We start from the raw sequence: 21237 nt of genomic DNA on the forward strand, positions 1-21237 counted from the left end.
GGAAGGGGTTCGGATGATAACCTGAAGGTGGATTATTTAGGCATAGATGCATGCTGGATAGCGGTCTATGTACTTTGTCGTAATGCCCTGATTAAATCACATAGTAATCATCATTGATATGTATTGAATCTTTATTTGTCAATTGCCCGCCTATAATTTGTTCACCCAGCATGTTATTATCTTATTGGAGAGACACCTCTAGTGAACTGTAGACCCCGGTCCATTCTTTTACATCTGAATACATTCTACTGCAATCTCTGTTTTTACTGTTCTTTGCAAACAAACACTATCTTCCACTCGATACGTTTAATCCTTTGTTTTCAGCAAGCCGGTGAGATTGACAACCTCACTGTTACGTTGGGTCAAAGTACTTTGATTGTGTTGTGCAGGTTCCACGTTGGCACCGGTTTCACTGGTGTTGCGCCGCACTACATTCCTCCACCAACAACCTTCACGTGCTTCTTGGCTCCTACTGGTTCGATAACCTTGGTTTCATACTGAGGGAAACTTGCCGTTGTGCACATCATACCTTCCTCTTGGGGTTTCCAACGGACGTGTATATCTACGCGCATCACCTACCCCTGCAGCACTAGAAGAAAAACCATGTTGTGCGTGTAGGCAACAACTTCCTTGTGACGGTAAAGCACACGTTCGTTGGGAACCCCAAGAGGAAGGTATGATGAGCACAGCAGCAAGTTTTCCCTCAGTAAGAAACCAAGGTTTATCGAACCAGTAGGAGATGGAGGCCACGTGAAGGTTGTTAGTGGAGGAGTGTAGTGCGGCGCAACACCAGTGATTCCGGCGCCAATGTGGAACCTGCACAACACAATCAAGATACTTTGCCCCAACTTAACAGTGAGGTTGTCAATCTCACCGGCTTGCTGAAACAAAGGATTAAACGTATGGTGTGGAGAATGATGTTTGTTTGCGAAGAACAACAGAGAACATAGATTGCAGTAGATTGTATTTCAGATGTAAAAGAATGGACCGGGGTCCACAGTTCACTAGTGGTGTCTCTCCAATAAAATAAATAGCAAATTGGGTGAACAAATTACAGGTGGGCAATTGACAAATAGAGATTCATACACATATCATGATGACTACTATGAGATTTAATCAGGGCATTACGACAAAGAACATAGGCCGCCATCCAACATTCATCTATGCCTAAAAAGTCCACCTTCAGGTTATCATCCGCACCCCCTCCAGTATTAAGTTGCAAACAACAGACAATTGCATTAAGTATGGTGCGTAATGTAATCAACACAAATATCCTTAGACAAAGCATCGATGTTTTATCCCTAGTGGCAACAGCATATCCACAACCTTAGAACTTTCTGTCATTGTCCCAGATTCAATGGAGGCATGAACCCACTATCGAGCATAAATACTCCCTCTTGGAGTTACAAGTATCAACTTGGCCAGAGCCTCAACTAGCAACGGAGAGCATGCAAAAACATAAATAGCACATATATGATAGATCAATAATCAACTTGACAACGGAGAGCCTCTACTAGCAACTGCTCTCATGTTGCTATGGAGCAAAAGCCTATTGTCATATCTCATGTTGCTATGGAGAAAAGCCTGTTGCCATCTACCATAACACCGAACAAAACAATGGGACCGGCAATAATGAAATTCATAGATGAAACATGCATCAAACGAAATGCCGCACATACACGTTGATCTTTGATTCTGCTTTCTCTACCTAATAATAGCATGAGCCAAGTCATTCGTTGGTATCCTTGGTCAGCTTTGCATATACATGCTAAACAAAAAGAATTTCAAGTTGATGCCGTATACCTAATTAATTTGAAAATTGTGGGCTAAAACGTTTCAAGGAAAGATCATCTTACAAGCAGGGATAGTTTGCAATCAGTTTCCGGCATCCGTTCTACTCCGATCTGCTTAATAGCATGATGAGTAAAAAGATATGGAGCAAGGAACATGTACCTACCAGCCTGTCCATCATGTGCAGGTGCAAAACAGGCTGCAACGAAGCGCACAAACAGGCTTGGCTCCAGTGGGAACTTCAGCACATCCACGCGCAAATAATAGGACCGGCCACTCCACGCTCAGCTTCAGTAGGACCTTCAGCACATCCAGCAATCGGCAGCAGTGAAGCGCACAAACACACAGAACATAAATTAAAGTCAGCAGCGAAAGACAGGCAGAAAAGTACACGCACAGCTAGCTCATCTCTGTCGCTGAGTCTCTCGGTTCTTCGATCTCTATGGGCACATCTCTCTCTATGTGCTGCATCTCTCTCCCGGACCACCCTGCCCCGACCCACTCATCCCCGCCGGCCCTCCCCTCCCCTTATTCCCCTTCCACCAGCCTCCTCCCATCCCCGTGTGGCCGGCCAAGGATCGACAGTATCCCCTTCATCACCTTCCCACCGGTCTCCTCCCATCCCCAGTGTGGCTGGGAGTCTCCTCGAGGTCGCCGTCGCGGGCGCCGCTGGGTCGTCGCCTTCGCCGCGAGCCGAAGCGATGCGCTGGGAGGAGCATCGTCGGGGGTGGCATGGTAGCAGTCTTCGGTCGCGCCTGTGGGAACCGCGCTGAGGTAGCAGTCGTCGTTTTGTTCTTCGATTTGTTCTTTGATTTTTAAGAAACAACCATGCAAGATCTTCACTCGGCTCAGAATCTGATGGATTCCGGTATTGTATAATTGTATTATGTCGAATCGATTGGGGAACGGGGCTTCTGGGAAATTTTATTATTTGCCACATTTTTCTTTACGAGGAACCGTTTGAAGCCTACGGAACGTTTTATATTGAACCGTTTTTTCTTGACTTGCCGGTGGCAGTACAGTAATTTGGTTGAAAAATAGGGGTAAGAAAAAATGGACCAACAAGAAACTATTTTTCTTTTATTATTAGGTATAGATGTATCGAAAGCTTATAGCAAACAGAATTTAATGACTTGATCTTATGCTACGCTTATTTGGGCGTGTGTCCATTATATCATTCAACTAATTACATAACCTTGTTATTAATAACATCCAATGTTCATGATCACGAAACCATGATCATCCATTAATCAACAAGCTAGTTATACAGTAGGCTTACTAGGAACTCCTTGTTGTTTACATAACACACATATATCAATGACACACATATATCAATGTTTCGGTTAATACAATTATAGTATGATACGCAAATATTTATCATAAACACAAAGATATTATAATAACCATTTTATTATTGCCTCTTGGGCATATCTCCAACACAATCTGATCACAATTCCACAATTTATTGGATCCCAACAAACACAACACCGATTACATCATATGGATCTCAATCATGTAAGCTCATGAGATCATTGTATTGAAGTACATGGGAGAGAGAGAGAGAGAGAGAGAGAGAGAGTATCAACTAGCTACAGCCGAGAACCCGTAGTCCAGGGGGAACTACTCATGAACCATCATGGAGTTGAAGTGGAGGCGGTGCAGTCGATGGAGATGGCTCCGGGGGTCAATCCTCATCCCGGCAGGGTGTCGGAACAGGAACTTTTAAGCCCCGAAACTTGTCTGGATGATGGCGGCGGCGACGGAACTTTTCGTGGATGGAGGCTGGATTCTTTAGGGTTTTTGCATCGAAGGGAATTTATAGGCGGAAGGGCGAGGTCGGTGGCCGATGGGTGGCCCACACCATGCCATGGCGCGGACCCACCCTTTGGCTGCACCATGGGGTGGTGTGGCCGCCCTATGGCGCCCCTCCGTCTCTCCTCCGAACTTCGTCTTCGTTACGGTATAATATTAACTTCGGCTTTTGTTTCGTCCAATTCCGAGAATATTTCCTGTACAACTTTTCTGAAATACAAAAATAGCAAAAAACATGAATTGGCACTATGGCATCTTGTCAATAGGTTAGTTCCGGAAAATGCATAAAAGTTCCACGAACTGTAGACAAAACATATAGAAATTGGTGTAAAACAAGCATGGAGCATTAAAAATTATAGATACTTTTACAACGTATCAGCCGCCTCAACCTTAACAAGGCGGTAGGTGAACCCAAGAAAAAGTCAATTTGCTAGAAATCAGGGGACAAAAATAAGCCAGGAAAGAAAACGTACAGGGATGATGACATATGGATCCCATTTTGCAGGAACGGCCTCAACGTTTCAAAGGCGGCAGTGGATCGAAAGAAAAAGGAAAATAGACAGAAATTAGGTGTTAAAATTAAATCCAAAAAAGGAAAGGTTTATCGTTTAGAGGGGCTGACATGTGGGGACCCATTAGCCAGTAGCGTCCTCAACGTTAACTAGGCGGCAAGGGATCGAAATAAAAAGGCAAGTAGCTCAAATCATGGGTCAAAAATATATCGAAGAAGTAAACGTTTATTGTTCAGAGGTGCTGACATGTGGGAACCAGGCGGCAAGGGGATCGAAAGAAAAAGGCAGGTGGCCAAATATAAGGTGCCAAAAATAATGTAAGAATATAAACTTCTATTGAACATAGAGGATGACATATGGGTCCCATTTTGCAGGAGCGGTCTCAACATTTCGAAGCCGGCCCGGGATCAAAAGAAAAAGTAAGTAGCCAAAAATCAGGGGGTCAGAAAAAATCCAAGAAAAAAAAATTATCGTTCAAAGAGGATGACATGCAGGACCCATGATCCAGCAGCGTAAACGACTCGATCGAAGAAAGAACGTGAATGAGAGGGCGCGACCAAAAAGAAACAACGCTAGAGACGCTGCCATCTGGGCCTTACAGCCGTGGGGGTGCGGATTTACGTTGACTTGGCTGACGCACCCAAGAATTCATCATGCACCATGTCCCGGGCCACCATGCGTGGCGTTTTTCACGTTTCCATGGTGCTAGATGGCCTCAAAAACGAGAAAAAAAAATTGAGATGCACCAAAGGAGAGAAAAAAAATTGTCAGGGCTAGTGATCAACAACCACGCGGCCTGACTTGAAGTTTGTCGACCATGGCAACTTTTCTTGTAGTGTGTACACGGTTTTCGAAGTCCGGGGCTCCCTCCCTAGATGTTCATACGTTGTCAGATCCAAGCACCTTACACACCCACTGTGTCCATGGCTCACCTGACCCGCGATATATCAGTAGCCAAGATAGTCTTGCACAGTCGTGATCAACGCGGCTTTCATAGAAAATAATCTTTTGCGATAGCCTCCCATGTATTTACCCTTCGTCATCCCATAACATTTCTAGCTCTTCCTTCAATAGATGCATGAACATATTGATATCGTTCTCTTGTTGTGTCGGTCCTTGAATTAGCATACTCATGTGTATGTATTCCCTCTTCATGCACAACCACGGGAGAAAGTTGTACATCCATACAAACACAGGCCAGATGTTGTGTGTGCTACTCTGGTTTCCAAGCAGATTCTCGTGATGTTTCTTGGTTCTTTCCCAAATCCTGGATATTCAATGTCTAATGCTTTCCAGTAGCATGCATCTGCACGGTGTGTCAACATGGTTTGTTTCCACCCTTTAGCATGTCAGGTGCCTTCTTTCTTTCTGCATTCCAGCGCATGAGCTTCGCTTCATTACGGTCCGCGAAAATACCGCTTCCGACGTGGAATGAGCGCAAAGTACCACACCACTATTCGAGGACCTTTCGTATTTCTCTTGTATCGATCAACACTGCACTCCGGACATATTGTTTCGTTTGCAAGCTCGTTCCGATAAATGACGCAATCATTGCTGCATGTGGTATCTAACGTGGGGTAAATCAAGAGGGAAAACAACTTGTTTTTCCTCATCTAGACTAGAAGGAATCTTGTTCCCTTTGGGAAGAAGGTTGTGCAAGAATTTCAAATGTTTATTGACGCTTTTGTCGCACCATCCAAATTGTGATTTCTGCTACATAATATCGAGTGTTACTTTCAAACATGAGTCCTCGGTCTCGCAACCTGCATACACTGGAGTATACGAGTCTATCTCCAGTTGCGTAAGCTTCCATTTCTCTCTAGCAACAGCTCATGCGGTAGTCGTCTCCTTCAGAAGCAGTTGCTGAACATGAGGGTCACGCACGGCAGAATAAAGTGTCATCGTCTGTGTGCCCGCGTCTTCTCCACTTGATATATCCGAATCTTATTCTCCATGTCCGGGTGCCTCTTATTCATCATGCTCAAGAGCTTCTTCGTTCCGTCGTCCATCTTCTCGCTCCTTGTGATTGTTATTGTCTTGCCCATCCGCATCCCATGGTCGATGTCCTCATTATCAGCTTGACCATCCATACATGAAACCACTCATGAGTAGGTGGGCCTTCAAATGTCCATAAAAGGGGTTGATCATGCACATTTGTTTGAATTATCGACATAGACATCTTATCTTTGTTTCTTTATTTTGAATCATGTTTTTCCTCACGGATTTTAAATACATGGTCACGACCCTTTTGCTCAATTCGATCATGATTTCCATGCATGATATAAGCAAGATAATTAGATTTGTCAGTTTTACACAAAATTTTGGCATGACATTTGTTAAAAAAATAGAACTTATACGGAGTGCCAAAAATTTACGGAAACAGAAATGAATCAACATTTCGGCAAAACATTGGCAACTCATATGCATGCCATCACAATGAAGCTTTAAAGTCATTGCATCATCTTTGAAACGAAATCGCAAAGCGAGATAGACCACATGAATACACATGTCTATATATATAGTTTAATCACCTGCTGAATAAATAAAGGAGAAGATAACCGAGACGACACATGGACCGAGAGAATGGTGGGCCGGCTTGTTGGAGAGTGTGTCGATAAATTCTTAATTAGTGGAGGAAAAAACCAAAAAAAATAGGAAATATATTTGGTTAGATCCATGAATGCGAAAATGTATTTTATTGGCTAAAATGAGAAGTCTATATGAAGAAAATAAGGTGAGGTTGAGGAAGGAGAGAGCCAAATTTGTGGGGAGAGGAGGAACAACGACAAATGGCGGCTGCTGGTAGGTGAGCATGTTTATCTCGCAAAGTCAATGTCGGAGATTACTAGTCGCGAGCCACATTTTGATGCGCGACCAACCATGGGTTACTTGTCGCGTGTGAAAGTGTGGCACGCGACCAATATCTTGACACACGACCGGTATGCGTATACTAGTCGTGTGTGCCAATAGAGGAACGCTACGGATATGTTCTAGACCCGGGTGCAGCTGGGACCCACATAGTAGTTGTATGCCATAACTGTATGTGCGCTACCAATAGCAGTACATCACTCAGCGTGCCACTTCCGTGTGCGCAACAAATAATAGCACCCGCGTGCGGAGATGCTGGCCCGCTTCTAATAAGCATTCACATATAGCGTTTTCCCTACTAGTGTCGGGATGGCGGTCCCGGAAGGTGGTGTTGGTGGTCTATGTTGGTCGTGGTGTAGTTGGATGTCGAGGTGGCGGCCCTGAAAGCTTGCAAGTGTTGAGGACATCGACCTCGTGTCACGTGAACGACAAGGTTGATTTGACGCAATTTTCCTAGAGGTTCGTGTTCTTGAGCTACGTCAGAGTGTCCCATGTCTACTCCTTCAATAGTAGTCACGGCGTATTCTCTCTGAATTGGGTGGGAGGTCGGCTGGTCTTGGCGAGGGCATGGTTCACTATTTCATCGATCTATTTGAGTGGGCTTGGCCCTTTATCAGTGTGTTTGAGTGGGCTTGGCCCTGTTGCGTGAGTGGGCATGGCCCTATGTTGTCTTGTTGTATGGTTTTCGTCCGGTTTTCGGTAAATAAACTAGGCACTTTCTTCTTACTTAATTTTAAGGCAAAACCTTCGTCATTTCTAAAAAAATATCTAGTCAAAGTTACCCAAAACAGGAAGTAAACAAAAACAGAGAAAGTAGTAGCAACAGAAAGCATATTATTTGCAGAGTATAAATATTCTTTTGGTTTCAATGCGAGCACAAATCAGAGGAAAAAAGACATTTGTGGGTTGATTATAGTGTAAATGAATGGAGGATAGAAGCTTTGAAGGTAACAATTGGTTTTCAGGATGTTGTAGCATTGTGTAATTTGTTGATAGGGTTCGGCTAGTGCCGGAGGCAACAGTGCTAAGCTGAATTAACTAACCAGATCCATCAGGTTTACCTAGTCTCTGGTATCGATTCACACTGATTTCATCTTTCCAGAACGGCAAAGAAAATGTTGCCACAGCACGCCAAGTTCAGCAGTGTTACAGTAAAGTACATCAGAAATGAGTCAATTTTTCCCTGCTCAGAGACCTAAGCTTTACCACAGAAGCAATGTTCCTTCACTTGACATTTCAGGGGTACAAAGTGCCTTTCTTTAAATTTCATCAGCTGATAAATCACGTCATTGGTGCCCTTTTAGATGCGCATAATGAAGGCTTTCGTCTTCTCAGTATCCTCGTTGTAGTAAAGCTCCACGAACGTGCCTCCACCAATCCCTTTCGCTAGCCTCCCAGGGTTCACACAAACAAATTGTTTTTGTTCCATGTCTTCATTCAAGGAAAGCACCTGCATGACAAAGTGTACTTGGTATCATTTCATTAGGCCAAGTAAAGGGAATCAGCTAGTAAATACAACATGAACATTAGTATACATCATAACCTCTGCCAATTTTGAAATTTGAAGATAATACAGTGTTTATCAAAGTTACCTTCACAAATGGAGCGAGATCAGAAGCAAGCAGAAGAACATCAGGAGCTGATGGCATCTCCAATGCTTCCTTGGCAAGTGAGAAATCCATGGGCACACCAGCAGCAGGTGGATATAGAGGGTAGTAGCTGTGACAAGGTAAATTGTGTAAGAACTCGGAACCACAGGCATCACGGTCCTGAATAATGTGATTTTGCTTAATATCTACAAAATTGCCTTTGTTGCTTCAGTATATGTGTTGCAAGTCTCCCAATCCTATCGGCAGCCTTTCCACCAGGTGGCTTGCGAGAGATTTCATCGCCACTCAGTTGTTTCAAGATGTCCACTGTACAACAGCCAAATTGTATCTGGAACATGAAAGACAAACAGTTGTACAGAACGCTAGACTGAAATCAGTGATATAATACATGAACCACATCACCTATGTTAAGTCCCAAAGTAAACTTGATGGTAGACTAGCTTTGCTCAAAATACTAGTGAAAGAGATTCGAATACTGTGGCACCATACAGGGCTAGGAATCTCGAAAAAACTGGATGCACTATTCTTGACCATGTAACATTAAGGTAGACAATTTACATGTGTCTTAAGACTATTGAGTAAGGAGAGTATTTTCATGTAAAAATAAGTTATTATCAAGATATTACTTTGTAGCAGAATAATAGAAATAGTTGAGTAAAAGTATATATGTCACTAATATATATTAGTACAGATTCATATGTTCTGTGGTTTGCATAACTGTGTTGTGTAAGGGCATCTCCGGCAGCCCGACGCAAACAGACGCAAAGCAACCGTTTGCGTCCGCGCGGTCGAAAAATGGGTCTGCGTCCCAGCCCAGCGGCCTGACGCAAAATGTCTGGCCTGTCCGCGGGGCGCAAACGCGGCCCAAATTTGCGCCGCGAATGCGTCTGCGTGGACGCTGCGTGACCTTATATTCCTAGCCTGCCCCGCACGCCAAGGACAGCGAAATCGAACAGCATTCGCTCGCGTCCCTCTCCCCTTCTTTGCAGCCCTAGGGTGATGCCGCCACCCCACCGCTACCGCACCACCGCCATAGTCAACCAGGTCTCTTTGTGCCTCGCCTCCTCCTCAGTCTAGGCTCGGCGCTAGGGTAGTGGAGAGGACCTGCCCACATCGCTCGCGTCCTTGTTGGCCACGCATCTGCATGGAGCGCCTACCAGCCTCGATGCCCAGGACATGTAGATTGCTCGGTACGATCCTAACGAACTTTTCTCTCCGGTGCGTTCAACTGCTCCTATGGTGAGCTATGAGACCAATGGCAACACATGAAAAGCTATATTATCGTGCTGATGGCATTTATCCTGACTGGTCCATAATCCTCAAACAGAGAAAGAAAAGAGGTTTGCCAAGATGCAAGAGGCTTGCAAGAAAGATGTGGAGCGGGCATTTGGTGTGCTCCAAGCTCGGTGGACTATTGTTCGTCACCCAGCTAGAACATGGTCTCTTAAGACCATGCATGAGGTGATGACCTGTTGTGTGATCATGCACAACATGATCGTCGAGACGGAGCGTCCTGATGGCCGCAATGAACACGGATGGGACTTTCACAAAGAGTTGGTTGAGCCAAACCCTAGGGCACAAACCTGGTCTCTGACAGCAACATTTCCAAACGCCTCAAGAAGGATTTGATTGACAAGGGTGGCTGGGCATAAAGAGATTGATGAGTAGTCAATCTCATCTACTTTCATTTGTTAATTATGAACTACTCTCTATTTGGATGTAATAATAAATTATTTAGAACCTTTATTTTCGCTGTTTTGTATGGCCAATTTGTTTCATATATTGCACTTTTTTGGTGGAAAAAACACAAACTGGCCTCGCCGGACAAAATGCATCGGGCCGCTCGGGGCCACCCACAGACGCAAACAGACAATCATGACCCGAAGACCATTTCCACGTCCGCGGCCCGACGCAAACGGACAGGCGGGGTCATTTTTGTGACCGCAATGCGTCAGGCCACTCGAGATGCCCTAACACTAAACAGTACACACATCCATCACATAGTTCTTTGCATCTTTTTAGGCGGGATACCTCATTAGAGCTGAATAGACTTGGATTTGCCAGACAAGTAATCTGCATAATGGATGCAAACAGAACAAAGGAAAATAAGTATAAAATAATTAGTAAAGAAATATATAGTCCATCAGAGTAATTTATTACCTGATGTGTGATATCTTCTGGCAAATTCATGTCAAATGCAGGCTGCACACATAAATAGTACACACACACACACATATATATGGTTAGAGTTCTTCACAAGAAAAACGAAAGAGCAAAAGAAAAGATGTACCATTAGTGAATATAGATGGATGCTGTGATAACATTAAATTAATTCACTTACACAAATGCTAACAGAACATAGCTTAGACAATGCTTAAATATAGGACAGTCATGGCTTTGTGTTTATAAAAACTATAGTCCTTTTGATACATAGTGACAGCAACTTGGTTGTAATTGCCAAAATAGACTGCAATCTGAATGAGCCAAATACCCACCTGGGGAAAAATGGTATCATGGTGAGCATCACGCACAGATGGAATAAGGATTACACGAACACTGTGCCCCAAATACTGGGTAAAATCTTGAAGCTGTACAAAGATAAGAAACAAACAAGTAGTACTTAGCTATGTATTTGACAACCTGCAGGCACAAAGTCATCGCTACACCTACCTTCCTCAGAATTTCAAAATGGAAAATATCGTGAAAACTCTGGTCAGCAGTTCCCTTTTTTATGTCAGGATGATCAGAGTCGATAAAGGGTCCCATCTACAAAACAGAAAAAAACATAATTGGTATGAGTAGCAGCGAACATATTAAATATACACACAAAATTTACTGATCAGGATTCAAACGCCTCACCAGTACAAGCAGCTGAGGCTGCTTACGACAGGCATATGAGAGCAGTTCTTGCAATGGTTCAAACATAAGATTATCAGTTGTTGTATAGGGACCTGCTGCAATGACCTGCAAGAAACATCAAGAATTCAAACATGAGAAACTAACTGCAAAAATCAACTCCATCCTGATCACAGAAAATTTTACAGTAAATAATGTTTTGCCTAACACTCCTGGCAGTAAGCACACTTATGTTATGAACATATAGTTAAGTGACTTTGGATTGGTGGACGACATCATGGAGGAGGCGGCTCAGTGGGCTAAGGCGGGGGCTAAGGGTCTTAGGGTAGTGCTGCCAACAACCTGGGACGTGCACTGATGTATCTTTCGTTTTTTGGTTCTCTTCCTCCTAGGAGGCCTGTAAAACTACCTATCTTTTCAATGCAATGAAACGCAAAAGTCTTTTGCGTTTTCTCGAAAAAAAAATATGTTAACACTATTAGGCAATCAATTTTCCATGGTTCAGGTACATATTTTATGTAGCTTAGTTCATTAGTTCCTAGGACAAATTCCACCAGCCTACAATTCGATTCGCCATTTACAAAAATGTGAAGTGAAACATGATCAAACTCAATTAACCCAAGGAAAAGAAAAAACAATTTGAATCTTTGATATATTTTTCAATGATAGAATGAATATTCAGGTGTTAAACCCCACCTTTTACAATCAGAACTATGCTACATAAGTAGTAATAGCATAAGTTATCAATAAAACACGTATTGCACTCCAATGTTTCTCCAATAATTGGGTAAGAACTAACCGATGACAACACCCTTGGTAGAGTATTAGAATTTTGATGGTATTGATTGTCAACAGCTTGTTTCTTAGCACAAGGCAGTTGATCGTCCAAAGAAACTGGTATGGAATCAATCAACTTTGATACGACAAAACAATGTCCACTAGGATTATGGCCTTCAATGCCCAAAACCTGTTATTCAACTTTGTGTTAATTTATTGCACTACATAATGCATATGGCACAAGAACAAGATGTGGTCACCTGCCCGGGAAACAAAGAAAACTGGTTTATATCCTTTAAATCAAGGCGCACACGCTGTCCCCTGGAGTGCTCAACACTAGAAAAAAGATCATCTTTAGTTATCATTAAAAATTTCCTGAATGTTGACCAAAAATGCTTTCACATGAACAAGGCCAAGAAGCACACTTACCTGCCCTGTAACAAGATAGATTTTTCATTCAAACGACCTTCACCGTCACAAATTACCATCCCAACTGCGAACATATTCTCCTGAAAAGCAAGAATAATTATATATACTTCCAAGAACAGGAATGATGATGATTTCACTCAAAAAATATTCAGGTGGTATGCAGCAACCTCGGAAGCAAGCGTAGGATCTGCCGGTTCTCTACAAAGCCCAGTTGCAGAAAACAAGATTGCTGACCGTCTTATCCGATCCTCCAGGTAATTAAACTGGAAACATAATAAAATGAAACCAGCAATTCTGGACAAAACTAACAGACAATTAGGTATTGCACTTACCCGATCTTCCGTCCTGTCATACATGAACCTGCAACCTGGTTCAGGCTTTGAGCGTTGAACTTGCAAGGTACATCTTTGACTTGGTTCAATTCTTCTAATCAACTCATCTTCTGACATTTCAGTCTCATGTTTACTTGGCACGCTAGCCACATTGTCAGGATTCAGGACATAATACTGAGTAAATTTATTTACTCGCTGTGCAAAAGGAGTAATACGATCACCATTTGTTTTGGCCGCTCTGCAGGATGATAGCCTTTCGGTTGTCAGAGGAGTTAGCTCAGAGTTAGATGACTGTCCATGTGGCTTTTCCTGTTTATCACTTGGTGTGTCAGGGAATCCCTCGTCGTCTGTGTGTGTACTGCTCAAGAGCCTGCAACAGTTATTTCTACATTATGCTTTTCATTAAAAATAAAAAATAAAAACTTCTGTGAAAAGTGAAGTAGACCAAATGCACAACAACAAAGCTGGGATTTGGAACTAACATGTCAATATCGTTACTGGAGTAAATGTGAAGCTCTGTTTCTTCTTTTATAAGTTTTTCTTTTACTTCATTCTGAAGGTGTGATGAGAAACCATCCAAGTATGAGCTTTCAAGCTTCAACCCATCCAATTGCCTGCATAAATCATTTGCTTAAGTTTCCTTAAGATGTATCAACATGATAAATAACATAAAAAAAGAGTTTCTTCACATAGCTGTAATTTGTAACAAGTATGGTTTCTCAGATAAAGAGCTCGGAGAATCTAATCATACAGGACTTGTATCATGAATTTCGGACAGAGTTTTAGTGCATCAGGTCAGTACTCAACGCGAGCCACAAGATTTCAGCCATTTTCACTACCTAAATATAGATAAGATTTAACACCTCAACAATAAATCCAGCAAAGCTTAATGGTAGCTCTTGCCCATTTATATACAAATATAGATGTAGTTTCAGCTACAGCTAATGAAAAACAGTGAAACGCGGTGACAAGAAAAAGGTTCCTGGAAAGCGGTCACCTTAACTGATACTGCTTTAAATTTTCATAAGATCTGCAAAGTATGCCACGTTTGCACGTATAGATAAATTCAGGATTCTCTAAACCATTATTACTAGTTCAATAAAAAATGCACTGTAAGAACAGGCATGTCATGATGGTTCTTCAAAGAATCTAACGGAACAAAGTTACATCTACACAAAGTCACAAATGAGGATAAGTGGTGTACAGAATCAAATAATCTACCAAAAACATTAAAAACATATATGTATTTACTCTTGTGGTCGCCAAGATTGGCTTAATTTCAGCTGTGAAAGAAGCTACCGTTTGTTTTAATAGATTATAGCTGGGTTCTAAACTGCATAGAGCTACAAGTCATGTATGTGTTATTCTTAGTTCCCACTTAATGATGCCTACTGTTTGACAAAAGCAGGCTTCAATCTTGAAGTCACAAGATGACAAGAGTATGACCCTAACTTTATTTTGGCATAAACTGAAGTCACCTTCTCTTCTTGGACTGCATACATTCAAAATTACCACTCAAAAAGAGTCTTGGATATGACCAGGAATACGGGACAGAAATTAGCCATTCTCCTCTGGTCTAAGGACTGTTGGGGCATTTCCTACCAATTTGATTGCACTGACTAATCTATTTCAGTAATTTATTAAATCGCATGCAAAAGTATTCCCTAACAATCACAGTCCAGTTTTAAGCATCTATTCAACAAAATTGGTCTCTTCCCCTCAGAGTTGAAGCCTCTCTGCTACATTTAGACAGGTCTAGGTGGAAGAACTACAAAATTGTGCGGTTTCTCGGATAAGGACTGACCTGTTGAGGTAGTAAACCTCCCAGTTAGAGACCAGATCCGCGGGGCTCATCTTGTAGTTGATGCAGTAGGTCAGCACTGCAGAAACAAACTCCAAGCGAATCAGCAACTTGGTCAGCGCCAACTAACTGGAGAAGATGAAAAGTGGAGAAAGAAGAGGCGCTTGCATACGCGTCGAGAGGATCTGGGCGGTGTCGCCGGGTCCGGCGCCGCCGACGATGAAGCCGCTGCTCTCGAACTCCGTGCGGATCTCCTCCTCCATCGCCGCTTTGAGTGGGTAAGCTCGGTGGGTTCGGTCGTCAGGGAGCGGAGGCGCGTCAGCCGGGCGGAGATTTGGGTTTAGGCGGAAAGATGCAGACGGTGGGGCGTCGTCGGATGGAATTGGGGATGGAGCGAGAAAGTGGCGGGAACAGAGGAGGCCTATGGCGGGAAAGATTTTTCGGGTGCGAGCCCTACGGGCGTGATTGTTTTCTCGCATGTTTTTTTTTTTTTGAAACTGCTCGGCGTCCCCCGGGGATCTGATTCCCCAGCCCCCGGGTCTCCAGCCGTCGGATCAACCATTTTAACGGTTAGATTTGCATCTAGCAAAAAAAAAAAAACCTTCGGCAGCAAAAAATCACCCCCGGCAGCAAATGACTGAAGCAAAAAAACGGTTCGTTTAGAAAAAGAAAATAAAAAGGCTGGGCTTCGCCGGATACCTCGCCGGAGACCACGTAGCAAAATAAATGTGCTAATGTAGCAAAAATGAAAATCGCCGGAGACATCACCGGAGACAACGTAGCAAACATATTATACAATTGCAGCAAAATCGTAGAGAAGTTGTATCAAAAAAATATACTAATGTAGCAAAACAGCAGAACCGCTTGTGGCACGGACGTCCAACCCCGTAACAAAGACCGCTACCAATGAGTAGCGCCGTGGTCGGGCGCAGCAGCCTCCGCTCAGCCCTTTTGCAAAGTCGGTGGTCAGCCGTGGGCCTCTCCGCCGCCCGACCCTTGTAGCATCGACGCTTTCCGTTACGAGCAAGCTTTACAACACCGGAGCTTGGTGTTTATTGTCTCCTCGCCGCTTGTAGCAACGCCGTGGAGCAATTGTAGCAGCGCGGTCGGACGATTGTAGCAGTGTCGACGGCGGCTTGTAGCAGAGCGGCCACGCGATTGTAGCAGCAGCGGCCAGGCGATTGTAGCACCGCGGCCCACAACTTGTAGCAACGCCAGCGGACCATTGTAGCAGCTCGGCCGGGCGGTTGTAGCAGGGGCGCCGAATGATTTTAGCAGGTCGGCCTGATGATTGTAGCAGCCAGCGCCGGCGGCGGCTTGTTGCAGGGCGGCCGGGAGATTGTAGCAGGGGCGTCAGACCATTTTAGCATCTCGGCCGGACAAATGTAGCAGCGCCGGGGCGCCGGCGACGACTTGTAGCAGCGTCGCTGGTCAGCTTGTAGCAGGAGCGGTGGGGCGATTGTAGCACCGGCGCCGGCCGCTTGTAGCAGCGACGCTCACCACCGGCAGCATTGATGTCTACGTGTGCTTCTATTCTTGTAGACAGTGTTGGGCCTCCAAGAGCAGAGGTTTGTAGAACAGCAGCAAGTTTCCCTTAAGTGAATCACCCAAGGTTTATCGAACTCAGGGAGGTAGAGGTCAAAGATAGTCCTCTCAAGCAACCCTGCAATTAAGATACAAGAAGTCTCTTGTGTCCCCAACACACCTAATACACTTGTCAGATGTATAGGCGCACTAGTTCGGCGAAGAGATAGTAAAACACAGGTGGTATAGATGGTGGTAATATTGCAGGAAGTAAAGATGCAGTAAAACAGTAAACAAGCGATGTTTGCAGTATTTGGAAACAAGGCCTAGGGATCATACTTTCACTAGTGGCACTCTCAATATTGATCACATAATAAATAAATAACTTCTCCTCACTTGTGCTACATACACTCTTTTGTTGGATGACAAACACCATTCATTGTGTAGGGCTACAAGAGCTCCCTCAAGCCGGAGTTAACAAGTGCCACAACATTCGGCATTCATATTTAAGTAACCTTTAGATCATAATAGATCTTTGCAATTTAGACCGAGTACTAACATAGCATACACACTGTCACCATTACACTATGAAAGGGGGAATAGATCACATCAATACTATCGTAGTAATAATCAACTCCATAATCTACAAGAGATTACAATCATAACCTACACCAAGTACTACATGATGCACACACTGTCACCGTTGCATCATGAAGGATGAATATACTACTTTAATAACATAACTAGAGTAGCACATAGATTAATAGTGATACAAAGCTCATCATATGGATCTCCATCATGCAAGGCAATTCATGAGATCATTGTATTGAGGTACATGAGAGAGAGATTAACCACATAGCTACCGGTAGAGCCCTCAGCCTCGGGGGAGAACTACTCCCTCCTCATCATGGGAGACAGCGATGGCGATGAAGATGGCGGTGGTGTTGATGGAGATGACTCCGGGGGCAATTCCCCGTCCCGGCGGCGTGCCGGAACAGAGACTTCTATCCCCCGAATTGGAGTTTCGCGATGGCGGCGGTGCCCCTGGAGTCTTTCTGGAGTTTCGTCAATGGGTATCGTGTTTTTAGGTCACGAGGGGTTAAATAGGCGAAGAGGCGGAGTCGGAAGGGCGCCAGGGCTCCCTCACCACGTGGCGGCGCGGCCAGGGTGGGACCCGCGCCCCCCTATGGTGTGGGTCCCCCTTGGCCCCCCTCCGGCTCTCCTTCGGTGTTCTGGAACATTCCGGGGGAAATAAGGTGTTTGGTCTTTGTTTCGTCGAATTTCGAGAATATTGCCCGAACAGCCTTTCTGGAACCAAAAACAGCAGAAAACAGGAACTGGCACTATGGCATCTTGTTAATAGGTTAGTTCCGGAAAATGCACAAAAACGATATAAAGTGTGAACAAAACATGTAGGTATTGTCATAAAACTAGCATGGAACATCAGAAATTATAGGTACGTTGGAGACGTATCAAGCATCACCGCTTGAAGCGCCGTTGGCTGCACCCACCGTCGCAGTAGCCTGGCCGCACCTCGCACCCGCCGTTGCACATGGTAGAAAGTGAGGACGAGACCCACCTTGAAAATCTTCCCCAAAATCGAGGGAGAAGCTCTTCCTCCTCGGCGCGGTCGCGCCGCGCGACGGCGCCTTCGCCACAGAACCACCACCTCTTCACGCGTGAGCGCCTCCGCCATGGTCTTCGTCTCACGCGCATGGGAGAGGGATCTCGCCCGGTTTCCGTCATCCGCGCGCAAGGCAGGGGAAACAGAAGGAGGTGTTGGCTCCCGACGGGGCGTGGCTGGTCGGCCTGGCGGCTCGTTGCTGGCTGTCCCGGCGGCCCGTGGCTGGAAGATGGCGGTGCAGAGCTAGGAATCCAATAGGGCGCAGCGGCGCCGTTGCGGAGGGAGAGGAACGGCGTGGTGGCGGAATCACACGGGGCGGGGTGGCAGCGTTGCGGAGGGGGATGGACGGTGTGGCGACGGCGGAATCCCACAGGCGCGCCAGCGGCATTTTCAGGAGGTCAGGCGTTGGGAATCATGGAGAAACGAGAGAAGATGGGGACGAAGTTGTGGTGGGGCCCGCTTCTGTTTTGTCACGGAAAAGGGACACGCGGCGCGCTCAGGAGGCGGAGGACGGACGCGTTCTCATCCCCCGGGGGAAAGCAATCGTTTTCCTTTTTTTTTCACCTGAACTAGGTTAAACTCAAAACTACTTAGAGCATCTCAAGCACGGAAATTCAATTCGGCTCCAGGTGGGTATGCTCCCTCTACTAAAAAATCATATTTCGTAGTGTCGAAAAAAATTGACAATAAATTCTACATGTACATCTCCATAATATACGTGTGTTCATCAAATTTCACAAAAACCAATATTTTTGTTGTCTATGTAAAAAAAGAGAAAATTTGTCTTGTGAAAAGCATTATTTTTCGCACTAAAATTTGTCTTTTTTACACACATTACATGATAAGTTGATTTTTTATGAAATGACTTTGTGAGTCCGTGAAGATGTACGTGCGAATTTTTCGTTCCAATTTTTCTAAAATTCAAAATAAAGGCAGCATATCAACCCATGTTCCAAAAAACCACTCCCACATCTCAAACATAGCAATCCAAAATTTTAGTATAAAAAAGAAAGCGAGAAGGTATAGCAATCCTAGCCAAAATGTGGTTTGCTAGCATTGTTATAGCAATCCAAAACTGGCCATGGACACATGGGACCCATATGGATTACACCTTTTCCTACTTTTTTCTCTTCCTCCACCATCACACAACCAACCAATGCCCAAGCCCGTCACCCAGATACCAGCCACGCATACCCGTCGACCGCCCATGCCGCCGCCAATCGCCAACCCATGTCGTCGCCCGTTGCCAGCCCACGCCGCTTGCCCATGCCGATCGAATCGAAGGGCGATGTGGGCGGGGCGACCTCGATTTGGCCGGCCGGTGTGGGCCGATGAAGCACGGGCGGGACAGGGAGGAGTACGTGCGGCCATGGGGACCAAATATATGATGCCGCCAGCCCTAGAGCTGGCTGGAATCAAGCACGGCCAGCCTGAATCGAGCGTTGTCGGCCAAAATCGATAGGCATCGGGCAGAGCTTAGGGTCGACGAGCGCGGAGGCGAGCGGCGCGGACAGACGGCAAAGGACGGCTAGGAGCACCTGGTGGCCGTGTCGAGCTCTTCCCGCGCCGGCGACAACATCTAACAGACCGAATCGACCGACAGGTTTGCGACGGCGGCGGAGCTTAGCAGAGCTTGATTCGGCAACGGCGCGGCTCGCTCCGGTGGGGAAAGGAGGGTCAGGGTGGCGTGGGACCTCAAGGCATGCTGGGGAGGCGACGCGATGGCGAACGGCGGCAGCGCGGAAGGTTCACGACCGGAATTTTCCCGCACATGTAGTTGGTCCTCTCGCGCTTTCTTTTTGGCAATATGCCTCTTGCCTTTGTACATATACAAAATGGAGAGACAATTATAGCAAGCATCCTATAATTTTGTGTGGGCGTACCACGGATAGAAAGATTGTTGGTGTAGGGTTCGCTGCATAGAAAACAAAAAAATTCCTACCGTAAGAACGAACAAACAACCAAGATCTAATCTACTAGATGGTAGCAACGAGATGGGATTAACATACCCTCGAAGATCGCTAAGCGTTTAACGAGATGGATCTCGTGGATGATGTAGTCGATAATTTGCCGCGCTCTCATGAGCGAGTAGAAGATCCTGTTGATGCCGCAATCGGGCAGCACCTCTGCACTCGGTCACACGTACGGTGTTGATGAAGACGTCCTTCTCCCCGTTCCAGCGGGCAGCGGAAGTAGTAGATCCTCCTCGGAATCCCTGCAGCACGACAGCGTGGTGACGGTGGTGGTGGAGATCTCCTGCAGGGCTTTGATATTGTGCAGGGTAATGCAGTTGGGAAACCCCAAGAGGAAGGTATGATGAGCACATCAGCAAGTTTTACCTCAGAAAGAAACCAAGGTTCAATCGACCAGTAGGAGAAAGAAATCACTTCTGAAGGTTGTTGCTGGCTGACTTTGGAATGGCGCACTACCAGTGTCAGCAACAACGTGGAACCTGCACACAACACAACCAAACTACTTTGCCCCAACTTACAGTGAGGTTGTCAATTCACTAGTTTTGCTGAAAACAAAGGATTGGACGTATAGTGTGGAAAGAGATGTTTGTTTGTAGTGAAATAAAGAAAACGGTGCTTGCAGTAAGGAAACAGAACATGTATTTGCAGTAGATAATTTTATCAGTGTAAAAGAAAGGACCGGGGTACACAGTTCACTAGAGTTGTCTCTCCATAAAGATAAATAACATGTTGGGTAAACAAATTGCAACTAGGAAATTAACAGAATAAAGACCATACATGACAAGATGATTACTATGAGATTTATTTGAGCATTACCACTACAAGAAAAGTTCTGATAGACAACGTCCCAAAATCGTCAACTAAGGGGCATTTTTCGTCGCCTATGGGCCTAACCCGACGATATGGGTTCCGTTGTCGAAACTGCGTCAGGCAAAGTCCAACGACGATTTTTTCGGTCCGTCGCACTTGGGCGCCCTTCCGCCACGGAAAATCGGACCGTTGCGGAAGTGTTTCCGGGAGCCCGTTGACTGCTGACGTCATGCAAACTGACACGTGGCAGACGCCGTTAACTGCCAGTTAACGGCGTTAACCGGCAGAAACCCCGTGGTAGATGGTAGGCCCACACGAGGCCTGCCACGTCTTAAGCGGGCCGGGCCAGATGACATAGTTTGACCGGTCAACTATACAGCTGGGCTGGTCCATTAGTTAAGTGGGCCGGGCCTAACCTCTAAGGTTGACTGGTCAAAACTTAAATGGGCCGGCCCATTTAACATGTGGGGTCCACCTTACAAGAATCGGCGCCCAAGAAGCAAGTGGGCCGGGCCAAA

The 21237-nt window shown here is 45.2% G+C and overlaps 1 protein-coding gene across 1 annotated transcript; it reads right to left on the reverse strand.

Annotated features, from left to right (window-relative positions):
- Nucleotides 1-8039: 8039 nt before the first annotated feature.
- On the reverse strand, nt 8040-15192 carry LOC127300726 (uncharacterized). The gene is made up of 16 exons (XM_051330885.2): nt 14961-15192; nt 14792-14867; nt 13470-13601; nt 12988-13357; nt 12823-12918; nt 12656-12735; nt 12487-12562; nt 12249-12416; nt 11453-11557; nt 11264-11359; nt 11089-11181; nt 10754-10795; nt 10625-10666; nt 8791-8921; nt 8576-8702; nt 8040-8433 (listed from the first exon to the last, which is right to left on the reverse strand). The coding sequence occupies exons 1-16, from the start codon at nt 15049-15051 to the stop codon at nt 8284-8286; spliced, it is 1875 nt and encodes a 624-aa protein (XP_051186845.1). The 5' UTR covers nt 15052-15192; the 3' UTR covers nt 8040-8283.
- Nucleotides 15193-21237: the final 6045 nt, after the last annotated feature.

This window comes from Lolium perenne, chromosome 5 (assembly GCF_019359855.2).
Source record: "Lolium perenne isolate Kyuss_39 chromosome 5, Kyuss_2.0, whole genome shotgun sequence".
NCBI classification, from domain to species: Eukaryota; Viridiplantae; Streptophyta; class Magnoliopsida; order Poales; family Poaceae; genus Lolium; species Lolium perenne.